Here is an 11701-nt window from a genome sequence, read left to right on the forward strand (position 1 = left end):
CGAGCCAATGCGGAAACAACCGAGTGTTGCGAGGCGGGCCTTTTCCTGCTCGATTGCATGCTGGGAAAGGGCAGTTTCCGTTAGCTGCTGAAGGCTGTGGCGCGCCACCGGCCACCTCCCCACGTGAAGCAGTTGTGCGAGCATCGCCACGCCGGGCTGCTGTCTACCCGCGTCCGAGCGCCCCGGAAGCCGCGGGGGACCGGAAGTGGCCCGCGGAGGCTGCAGACCTAGTCCGGGAGCCCGCTGCGAGGCGACTGGCAGCGCTGCGACGGCGCCATGTCCCTGATCTGCTCGAGTGAGTGCTGGCTGCGGCGGGAAGCGGGAGTGTGGCTGCGGCCCGGGACCCGGAGCCCGCGGCCCTGCGTGCGGAGTGCATTTGCGCAGTGCTGCGCAATTCATGTAGCTGGGAAGAATGACTGTCGTTGTTTTACTGAGCCGAGACAAGCCTGAACAGAGCAAGGGGGGAGTGCGAGGGGGGAGTGGTGCAGGGAAAAACAGCTCTTGATGTCGGAAACCCGAGGACTTGCCCAGGATCCACCTTCCACTGTGATCTGGGCTATGGCGGTCTGGGCCTCAGTTTCCCCATCTGCAGCATTGAAAGCGTTGCAGTGGGTATTGCTCGAAAACGTCGCTTAGGAATCGGAGTTTCTGCGATTTTGCAGAACACGCAGTGACTTCGAGGCAGGGCTGGAAGCCAGGTGTCTGGCATCTAGCCTCGCGCAGTATGACTAATGAAAACAGCGAACGTTTAGAAAACCTGTATTGATTTACGACTCATCTCCAAACGATGATCTCATTTTATGCTTACAAGAATTATCTGAAGGGAAATAAAGATGTGTGATTTAGAGAGGGCGTCATAAGTCTTAGGAAGAATGGGGGTTATCCAGGGATGCGTGGCACACAGTTGGGCGATGGAGCTCGGTTCTTTGAGCCGGGATCCATGCTGTACACTGTCTTGTCTTTGGGTATTTTATTACGGCATTGCGGGTGTTTACCTTCTTGTTGTTTGCCACATTACTAGCTTCCCCTCCCTCTCTATTCTCTTCTCAGAACGTTGCCATTAATTCAAAGAGGGAAAGGAAGGAGGGAGATGACAAACAGAAAAGGGAGTCTCACACTGAAGAAATTGCAGTTTGCAAAGTATTTTCGAACGATTTGTTTCCTTTTAATCTTGAGAGAGCACTCTTACACGCCCTGGGCCATCCTTTTGCAGGGGAGGGAAAGCTCCCTCAAGTGTCCAGTATGCGAGATAAGCCAACAGGATAGCACAGGAAAGCCATATTTCCTTCCATACTTGATTACATACGCTTGGGAGTCCTGCAGAAATAGGTGACTCCGAGGGAAGCTTATCCAGAACCTGTGCCACAGGAGAGAATAGGAGCTTGAAGCCTTGGGATGTGACTCACAGGTTCTGGGAGGGTGAGCAAAACAATGTGGTGAATAGGAGCTGTTTTGTTATGTGCTAAGTCTCTCCGGCTGTAAATATTATTTTAGAGCAGGCGTCAGGAGAGTCTGAGCGTGGAGGTGACTTTCACTTGTCTGCAAAGGTAAACCGATTGTCCCTGCTTAGGGGAAGTTAGAGAAACACGAGGGCCTGAGAAGGTCACAGAAACCTTGATTCTGAGCTTGCTTTTGAGGCCTTCATTTTAGGTTGTTCAGCATGCCCAGGTCCCATACTTTAGTGTCTGCATTGTCCTGGAGGTCAGTGACAGCTGTGTTGCCCATCTTCAAGGATACACAGACCATTCTGTCAAGTGCCTAGAATAGAATCTTGCTTGGCACGTAGTGGCAGACACTATGGAAAGGTTTTTTTTTTTATTTTTATTTTTTTTTTAAAGTTATCAGTGCTTGTTACGTTGCTTTTTCTGCCTGTTGATCCACGTAGGGCTCCAGAGGAATGGCAGGGCTTTGAGTTGTGCTGTGTGTACTTGTTTGTCATCTTTTGTTCCTGGTCATCTTTGTTCAAACATGAGGTGGGCAGAGCTTACTGCTCACTCTTTACAGGACTGGCACATGGGATCTGGGCAGTTATTATTTGTTTCCTTTTATTATTGGCAGACTAGAGAATCTAGTTAAGTAGTTGGCAAGCATTGTAGAACCAAGAACCAGCTAGCTTGCTGTCACAGACGTTGCTTCCTGATAGCTGAGTACGAGGACAGGGTCTTCTTAGGGGATGACACAACAAAGAGTCCCCTGTAGCCCAGGTGTCCCTTTACCCTGTGCTCACTACCTGCTTTCTCTACAGTCTCCAACGAAGTGCCAGAGCATCCATGCGTGTCCCCTGTCTCTAATCATGTGTATGAGCGGCGACTCATTGAGAAGTACATTGCAGAGAATGGGACAGATCCTATCAACAACCAGCCTCTCTCTGAGGAGCAGCTCATCGACATCAAAGGTGCCTACCCGATAGCCTGAGTCCAGGGCCGGCTCAGCGCAGCCTTCAGGAGTGGGAGGTGGGGCCAGTCTGATGGAGAAGATCGATGGTGGCTGTGGATGAATAAAGAGAAGAGGGAAGGAGGAGGGGTCCTTGGGTTCTGGTTCTTCATACCTGCTTTGCTGCCTTTCTTGGCAGTTGCTCACCCAATCCGGCCCAAGCCTCCCTCTGCCACCAGCATCCCAGCCATTCTGAAAGCCTTGCAGGATGAGTGGGTGAGTTCTGTGAAGGGAATGCACCTCTGAACCTGGGGATTGAAAAGATGGGACCTCCCTCCCTCTTTGTTTTTTTAAAATTGTTTATTCTATTTTATGTTTGGGTCTTTGCTTATGTGTATGTCTGTGTATCACTTATGTGCCTAGTGCTTGGGAAGAAGGGAGAGGTTGTGTGATCCCTTGGAATTGCAGTTACAGACAGTTGTAAGCCACTATGTGGGTTCTGGGAATTGAACCTCTGGAAGAACAGCAAGTGCTCTTAACTCCTGGACCTTCTCTCCAGGCCCTTTTATTTTCATGAGCTAGGACCTTGCTTTGTGGCCTGGACTGGTTTGGAACTCATGATCCTTCTTCCTTAGCCTTCTAGTGCCTAGGGTTACAAGAGCCCACCACCAGGCCTGGTTCTTCGTGGGGTTGAACACAGGGCCAATGTAAGTGCTGTGCTGTGAGCAGCCCCTCACTTCTTGCCAGCCGCACTTCGTTTGTGTGGGGCAGGGTGGCAGCACAAGAGGAGCCTGGTTGTTGGAACTCTTGCACACCTGGATTCCAAAGTTCTCCACTGTCAGCCTTTGTGACATGGGGCACACTACTCAGTCTCTGACCTTCCTGGCTTTAGGACATTGATTAGACCTGTCTGTCTGGATGCTATAAGTAGAATAAAACTGACATATTTGCGTTGTGACATAGGGACTCTTCTTCACTGCTGAACACTGCACTTGCTGAGGGTAGCCAGTAAACAACCACAGCAGTGCTATTCTTTCCTTTCAGAGACGTGATGGCACTAACACCTGTGATTTGCTGGTGACTGGCAAAGGTGGGGGTGGGAAGGAGCTAGCTCTCACTTCCGTCTGTGTGTCCAGGGTGTGTTGTGTTGTAGGAGCTTCAATGCCTTACAGGGGATTGTCATTCGGATGATAGCTTGGGTCTCTGAGCTGCGAGTTGGTTTCAGTGTAGACTAGGAGGTGGTGTCCTCTTCTCTGGCCAGTCCTCACAGTCGCCTACCCTCTCCCAGGATGCCGTCATGTTGCACAGCTTCACCCTTCGCCAGCAGCTGCAGACAACCCGCCAGGAGCTGTCGCATGCTCTGTACCAACACGATGCTGCCTGCAGAGTCATTGCCCGTCTCACCAAGGAAGTCACTGCTGCTCGAGAAGGTGTCTCTTCCCGCTGTCCCCCACCTTTGCTGGCCCTGCTTTGTAATGTCCCATTTTTAACATAATCTTTTCTCTCAGCTCTGGCTACTCTGAAACCACAGGCTGGTCTTATTGTACCTCAGGCAGTGCCAAGCTCACAGCCCAGTGTTGTGGTAAGTGTTCCCTTCCAAGCCCAGTAATTGTCCTTCCACAGGTGCCTTTGGTATTGTGAGCTCCTCCCACTCTCTCTCTCTTTTCTACAGGGTGCAGGAGAACCCATGGATTTGGGTGAGCTGGTGGGAATGACCCCTGAGATTATCCAGAAGGTGAGTCATACGCTGTTCTGTTGGGACTGCCACATGCCCTCCCTTAGTGCCTTGGGCCCTGGGGCCAGAGTAAGAATCTCACAATGAGCAGTGGAAAGAGCCTGCACTGCTTCTGAACTCTCTGACTACGCTTACTGTAGCCTACCTTGTCTGTCTCATTTCCCTTGCTTCTGAAGTGTCTACTTCATAGACCTGTTGTAGGAAAGATGTAATTACTGATAAGGGTGGCTCTTAGCTCTTGGTAGGTTTTGTGTGTGTGTGTGTGTGTGTGTGTGTTCTTTGCTGATGTTCTGCCACTTTGTTACAGTTTTTGAGGGTTTTGCCTACAACATATTATCTGAAGCTGGAAGTCAGAGCTGAGACTTCCAGACTACAACCCAGGGTTCTCTTGAATATATAGTCTGCATTTGTAGGATCCAACTGTGTCTGAGCTCTCATATTTGGTCGCAGAGCACAACAGCCTAGCTCTGCCATTCGTCATTTTAGTGACCTTGGCAAGGGGGCTCTTTCTCTGTGTGGCTTTGGAGCCTGTCCTGGAATTCACTCCATCAACCAGGCTGGCCTCAAACTTAGAGATCCACCTACCTCTGCCTCCCCAGTGCTGGGATTAAAGGTGTGCACCACCACTACCACCTGGCTACGGGGGTTCTTTTGATGTTCAGTTTCCTCAGCTATACCCTAAGGTCATGGATACCCCACATTGTAAGATTGGAGTGGAAATGTGTCAGCTTTTAGCACATAGCTTGGCAGATAGCAATTTTTTGGTGATGATTGTGACACCAGATATACCAGCACCCAGTGTGTTTCGTTCTTGCAAAATCATTTGTCTCAGAAAATTGTGCTCTCCGCAGCTTCAAGACAAGGCTACTGTGCTAACCACGGAGCGTAAGAAGGTGAGTTGATGCCTGGTGTGAGCACTTGACTTCTGGGGGGAGGGGCTAGTTGAAGCCTGCTTTCATGGCTGTTCTTTGGGGGCTTTCTCTTTCTCAGAGAGGAAAGACTGTGCCTGAGGAGCTAGTGAAACCTGAAGAGCTCAGCAAGTACCGGCAGGTGGCATCCCATGTGGTAAGTAGCTGGAGGTGGCCCTTACTGTTTCTAGGGCAAGGTGGGCCAGTATGAGGAGCAGGGGGAAATACTGCTCAGACCTCTGGCATGGTGTCTTGCCATGCAGTGAGGGAGTTGCTGCATCCAGGCAGCCAGCCAAGCTAGATAGATAAGGGATAAAATCCACTCCTATTCCTTGGTTAGGGAGGAATATGAGGGTGTGGGGAAGGGGAGTGCAGGAGCTATGTGGCTCTCTGGCCTGCCTTGATTTGGCTGTGACTGGGTTTTGTGTGAATCTGTCTGCAAAGGGGCTACACAGTGCTAGCATTCCTGGGATCCTTGCTCTGGACCTCTGTCCTTCAGACACCAACAAGATTCTCACTGGTGAGTCTGGGCCTGGCCCGACAGGCCAAGGTGAGGGGTGGCAGGAGCAAGGGAGGCGCAAGCCCTGATCCTCTGCATGGATTTGAGGACAGAAAGACCTTCTTTAGCACAGGGATCCTGTGATTCATTTTTTTATCTTTTTTGGATCTTCTCCAGGTGGAGCAGACAAAAACGTTGTTGTCTTTGATAAGAGTACTGAGCAAATCCTGGCCACTCTCAAAGGCCATACCAAGAAGGTCACCAGCGTGGTGTTTCATCCTTCTCAGGTAAGGCACTCTCACAGCCACTCTCGCCCTTTCCTAAGCCCAGTTCCAGTGGTTTTGAGTCTCAGAGCTAATTGCCCAACCCCCACTGTCTTGATGAAGCGGGCATTGATGGGTCTCTGTGTAGAACACCAGAGCAGTTGCCCTCAAACCAAAGGAGAAAGAAAATGCAACCAACAAACCATATTCACATCAATTTTGCATTAGTTAAAAAAAAAAAATCCTAAAGGGTTTATAGATAACTACAGACAGTAAAACTCCATGTAGTCCTGACTGCCAGGTTCACGTGGCCCTGTAGGGTTGGGCTCAAAATTTAATATTGACTATTGAAAGTATTATGAGTTCAAATAGGAGAGAATCACTGGTTTAGAGGATAAAGGTAGCTCATTAGAGGAGATTAATGGTCTCATAAGACTTGAGACAAAAGTGCAGTGGCTTGGTCTACAGCTGCATGGGGTGCTGGAGCAGTGCCACCCAGTTAAGTCTATCTTAGACATAAGGAACTGAGAAATAGAGCAATATGTCTTAATGTTCTGTTGCTGTGAAGAGATGATACCAAGATCACAGCAACTCTTTGTTTGTTGGGGTTTTTTTTTGTTGTTGTTTTTTTTTTTTTTTTTTTTTTGGTGTTTTAAGACAGGGTTTCTCAAGCCAGATGGTGCACGCCTTTAACCCCAGCACTCGGGAGGCAGAGGCAGGTGGATCTTTGAGTTCAAGGCTGGCATGGTCTACAAGAGCTAGTTCCAGGACAGACTCCAAAGCTACAGAGAAATGTAGTGGGAGCTGCAGACAGGCCTGCTTTTTATCCCGCCCGGCTCCCAGCTGCCTGGCTAGCTTATGCCCCAAAATAATTACACGGAAAACTGTATTCTTTTAAACACTGCCTGGTCCATTATCTCTAGCCTCTTACTGGCTAATTCTCACATCTTGATTAACCCATTTTTAATAATCTGTGTAGCACCACAAAGTGGTGTCTTAGCGGGAAAGGTTCAGCATGTCTGACCTGGTGGCTGCCTCCATCGCTTCTGACCTCACTTTCCTTCTTTCCAGCATTCTATTCTGTCTACTCCACCCACCTATGTTCTGACCTATCAGGCCAAGCAGTTTCTTTATTAATTAACCAATGAAAGCAACAGATAGACATATGACCTTCCCACATCAGAGAAACCCTGTCTCAAAAAACAAACAAAAAAGGACAGGGTTTCTCTGTGTAGTCCTGGCTGCCCTAGAACTTGCTCTGTAGACCAAACTGGCCTCGAACTCAAAGTGGTCCACCTGACTTTGCCTCCCTAGTGCTGGGATTAAAGGCGTGCGCCACCACTGCCTGGCTCCACAGCAGATCTTAATAAAGGAAGCGTTGGGGGTTGGGGGATGCTTAGTTTCACATGCTAGTCCATTTTCAGCATGGCGGGGAGCACGGTGGCATGGCAGTGGGACAGTGGCTGAGGGCACATCCTGATCTGCAAGGAAAGAGACAGATACACACACTCTGGGTTTGGCATGGCTTTTGAAACCTCAAAACCAGTCCACCTCCAGTGAGATACTTCCTCCAGCAAGGCCACACTTCTAATCCTTTCAAATAGTGCCACTTCCTGATGACTAAGCATTCAAATATATGAGCCTGTAGGGGCCATTATTTATTTAAACCACCACAATTATAGCAAACTGAAAAACGAATTCAAAATGAACATACTATTTTCTGTGTATTTGGTGTTTTGATTTTTATGAATATGTGTTAATGAATGATGATAGTTGCTTTTATCTTCTGTCTCTTACTCCTAATTAGTCAAAATAATTTGTTATGGAAACTAAATAAGCTTTCTATCTGCCCCATGTCTTTTGGACAGTCAACTCGCCCTTGAGGTCTCTGGCCATTTCAGCGGCATTCTCTCTTGGCTGTCTTAGGCACTGTTGTTCGAATAGGTAGTTAGAGGCAGGGGCTAGAAGGAGAAGCAGTTGCTCGTAGTTGTGACTATACATTTCACTTCCTGGGCTCTGATTCTTGGTCTCTTTCCTTTCAGGAACTGGTGTTTTCTGCATCCCCAGATGCCACTATCAGGATTTGGTCGGTCCCAAACACCTCTTGTGTACAGGTTGTTCGGGCCCATGAGAGCGCAGTGACAGGCCTCAGCCTCCATGCTACTGGAGACTATCTCCTGAGCTCCTCTGATGATCAGGTGCAGTCCCAGCCAGGGCCCTTAGGAGGGTGGGGGGGCATCTTGCTGTGGGGCAGCCAGATTCCCCGAGTTCTAAAAATGTTTCTTCTCTGTTGTGGGAGCTAACTTTGCCAGCAGGTACTGAACCAGGGTCTCTCGAGGGCCACCAGACGCACTTTCTCATTGTCTTCTTTGTCTCTTCTCCAGTACTGGGCCTTCTCTGACATCCAGACAGGGCGTGTGCTCACCAAGGTGACAGATGAGACATCCGGCTGCTGTAAGTGGCCTTAGAGGCACTGAGCTCTTTAGTTTGCAGTGTGTCGTTAAGTTTTACCTAGTCATTTGTTTATCTGTTCTAAAGACAGTGCCTACCACTGGCACCAGTATAGTGGCCATAGTGGCTATTGACTACAGATCCCTCTCCCCTTTCCTCACTCAGCTCTTACCTGTGCGCAGTTCCACCCTGATGGACTCATCTTTGGAACAGGAACCATGGACTCCCAGATCAAGATCTGGGACTTGAAGGTAGGACAATGAGGCCTCTTCTGTGACTCAGAGGGAGAAGGAACTGATGAGTTGTGGTGGTAGGCCCTGGGATATCTCAGGGCCTAGGAGAGCCTGGCTCTGTTTGTGTGGCATGCTGAATGTCACCAAGTAACTGTGGGTGCACAGGACGTCTCAGAAGTTTTCTTCCTGTTTTGACCAGTGAGTGATAATTTTATTGCCCAACTCCCACCTGCAGGAGCGTACCAATGTGGCCAACTTTCCTGGCCACTCTGGCCCCATTACCAGCATCGCCTTCTCTGAGAATGGGTACTACCTGGCCACAGCAGCTGATGACTCTTCAGTCAAGCTCTGGGACTTACGCAAGCTGAAGAACTTCAAGACATTGCAGCTGGACAACAACTTTGAGGTGCGCCCCTCCCCAGTTTCAGTTGTTTCTCCTCACTCACCGATAGTTTAAGTTCATGTAAGCTGCTTCTGTTTGTTCCCAGTTCTGTGGCTTTTGGTCATTTGTGTAATTGCCTTTCTTTGGGGTTTGGCAGGTGAAGTCACTGATCTTTGACCAGAGTGGAACCTACCTGGCTCTTGGGGGTACAGATGTCCAGATCTACATCTGCAAACAGTGGACAGAGATTCTTCACTTTACAGGTAGAGGCTGGCTGTGGCTTACCAGGGCCTTGTACATCTGCTCTAGAGAAAAGTGGAGAAGTTTCACTGAGGGTGAAGCTTGGCTTGGCCTGGCCTAGATATGCCCAAACTATTCTTCCCTTCTCCATTTGCTGTCCTGGGAGCAGAACCAGCCAAGTTTTCTACTGAGTCCAACCCCCAGGCTGCTTTTACTTATGTTTGGGGGCAGTAGAGCATTGTGGCCTAGGAAAAGTATTTGTGAGTCTCTTTGACTCACTTAACAGCTGTACTCGCCCCAATTTGTGTTAAGGGGAAAATTGGAATGAAAAGTTCAGACACTCTGGGAAATACCGGGATTCACATGCAAGTGCCTGTTACCTGTAGGTCAGAAGTGTCTTATGGGATGTTTGGTATTGGGTCTTGATTTGAGCAATGAATAAGAACCAGTCAGGGCAGTAATGAAGTTTTTGTTATTTGTTTGTTTATTTTGTTTTTACGGAGACAGGGTTCCTCTGTGTAACAAGCCCTTGCTGTTCTGGAACTCACTTTGTAGACCAGGTTGGCGATGAACTCACAGAGATCCGCCTGTCTCTATCTATTGAGTGCTGGGGTTAAAGGCGTGCACACTATACCCAGCACGTTTTTTATTTTTTTGTGAACTTTATTGGAGTCTATCATGGGTGAGTGATGAGGTTTGTAGTCAAGTTAGGAAGGGCTGGTGGAAGCTACTTTAGTAGTTTGTTTTCCTTTGTATAGAGATGGAGTCCAGGGCCTTTCCCACAGTAGCAAGTGTTCAAGTCCCAACACAAATACTTAGGGCAACTAGAATAATAAAGAAAAAGACTGACACAGTGCTGCCCAAGAGGCTTTCTCACCTTGAAGTCGCCTGTGGCCCTGGGTAGCTATAGCTACTTTAGGGGATCTTGCTGGGTATAATAACTCACACCTGTAATGCCAACTCTTGGTAGCTAGAGAATGACCTTGAGTTTAGGCCAACTAGGAACACAGAGGGTTTTTCTCTGGAGAGTTGGGGAGCACGGGAGTTGGAGATTTTCCAAAGTCTAGAAGGAACTTGCCCTAGTTCTCCAGCTATCTGAGTCCTGGGAGGATAGCTCAGCTTTGTCTGTACTGAATGCAGCCCTGTGCTGTGTGCCCTGGACTTTGACATCTTTGAGCTAGAACAGGCTAATGGACAAGAGCCAAAGCCAAACATACCAAGTGAGCACTGAGGTTTCCAGCTGTAGTATGCTTGCCCAGAAAGCTCAGGTGAAAGGGGATTGGTATTCCTCTGTTCATTTACCCAGTCCTACAAAAGATTGAGTGCCGCTTCCTGCCAGGTGCTGAGTGCTGGCTAAAAATCAGTGGTGAACAGAATCCTGCGTCGGGAGGATGTCTTACAGTGCATTCTGACCCTTACATCTGGGTTTTTGCCAGGATTGTGGAATTCAAAGTCATTGTTCAGCCCTGAAGAAGAAACAGCCTTCTCATAGTTCCCTTTTTTCTCTCCTCAGAGCATAGTGGCCTGACCACTGGAGTGGCCTTTGGGCACCACGCCAAGTTCATCGCTTCAACAGGCATGGACAGGAGCCTCAAATTCTACAGTCTGTAGGCCCTATGCCTTCTCACAATTCTGGGCCTCATCTCAGTAGTGGGTTAGATTTAGGGGGGTGGGGGAACTTTAGGAGGAGGGAGGTCTGGTGGGGGGGACATTCACATCATTTCATTCTGGTCTGGATGATGGTCTGAGCCAGGGCACATGGAGCACCGCTATCCATGCAGCCTTCAGGCCCCAGGGAACGAACATGGAGGAACTGTCACCCTGTAAGTGCTCAGAGTCGGAGTCCAGCACCTCTTCCCAGTAGTGGCAGCTGTTCCATGCCTGCTCTGTTTCAGCTCTTCTGAGACAGGGAGGTGAGCCAAGGGAACTGTGAAGGGAGGGGCAGGAAGGCTCGTGCTGGTTTTTGTAAGCAGTGATCTAGTTTCATTAAAAAAAACCCACACAGTAAATATATTGTCAACTCCTTGAGTCTGTCTGCCAGAGAGACCCTGCGTTGGGAAGGTCATGGGGAGGGAGCACGGTGTGGGGCACTGGCTATCAGGATGCCTCCCCTGCACCAGAAGTAAAGTGAAAGCCTAGAAGCCCTTTGTCAAGTCTCCCATGCTCAGGCAGGCCTTGACCTTGTTTCCAGTGCTTCTGCCTCTCGTGCTGTGCTTGCCCCTGGCTTGACTTCTCACAGCCTGAAAGGTGGTGGGGAATTAGATTAGCCTTAGCCTGCTAATGGGTTGCTGGGAGAGGATTGCTAGGAGTACTTCAGTTGTAGGTGATACAATCTGGCTGCCAGCTGGCTTGACCAAAGAGACTTTCTTGACTGACAGCTGCTCCCAGGGGAAACAGCTAATGCACAATAAATAAAAAGTTAGCTGATGATGCCAGGTGGTGGTGACACACACCTTTATTCGCAGCACTCAGGAGGCAGAGGCAGGCAGATCTCTTGAGTTCGAGGCCAGCCTATCCTGGTCTACAGAGCGAGTTCTAGGGCTGTTAGACAGAGATACCCTGTTTCAAAAACAACAAAAAAATGTTTAGATGATAATACAGGGAGATTAATGTAGGG

General features: G+C 49.1%; 1 protein-coding gene across 1 annotated transcript; it reads left to right on the plus strand.

Annotated features, from left to right (window-relative positions):
* Positions 1 to 50: 50 nt before the first annotated feature.
* Positions 51 to 11112, plus strand: Prpf19 (pre-mRNA processing factor 19). Its single transcript, XM_050137902.1, has 16 exons — positions 51 to 295; positions 2246 to 2395; positions 2573 to 2649; positions 3662 to 3803; positions 3882 to 3955; positions 4046 to 4108; positions 4960 to 5001; positions 5099 to 5173; positions 5461 to 5536; positions 5693 to 5802; positions 7821 to 7976; positions 8163 to 8232; positions 8395 to 8480; positions 8698 to 8868; positions 9002 to 9107; positions 10598 to 11112. The coding sequence occupies exons 1-16, from the start codon at positions 277 to 279 to the stop codon at positions 10693 to 10695; spliced, it is 1515 nt and encodes a 504-aa protein (XP_049993859.1). The 5' UTR covers positions 51 to 276; the 3' UTR covers positions 10696 to 11112.
* Positions 11113 to 11701: the final 589 nt, after the last annotated feature.

This window comes from Alexandromys fortis, unplaced genomic scaffold (assembly GCF_014885135.2).
Source record: "Alexandromys fortis isolate MF-2015 unplaced genomic scaffold, M_Fortis_MF-2015_v1.1 scaffold_3, whole genome shotgun sequence".
Lineage (NCBI taxonomy): Eukaryota > Metazoa > Chordata > Mammalia > Rodentia > Cricetidae > Alexandromys > Alexandromys fortis.

What these genes read in the sequence shown, in the direction of transcription:
- Prpf19 (XM_050137902.1), top strand. An exon ending in AAGCCTTGCAGGATGAGTGG is followed by an intron (nt 2,650 to 3,661) that starts GTGAGTTCTGTG and finishes ACCCTCTCCCAG; the next exon opens with GATGCCGTCATGTTGCACAG. An exon ending in TCAAGATCTGGGACTTGAAG is followed by an intron (nt 8,481 to 8,697) that starts GTAGGACAATGA and finishes TCCCACCTGCAG; the next exon opens with GAGCGTACCAATGTGGCCAA.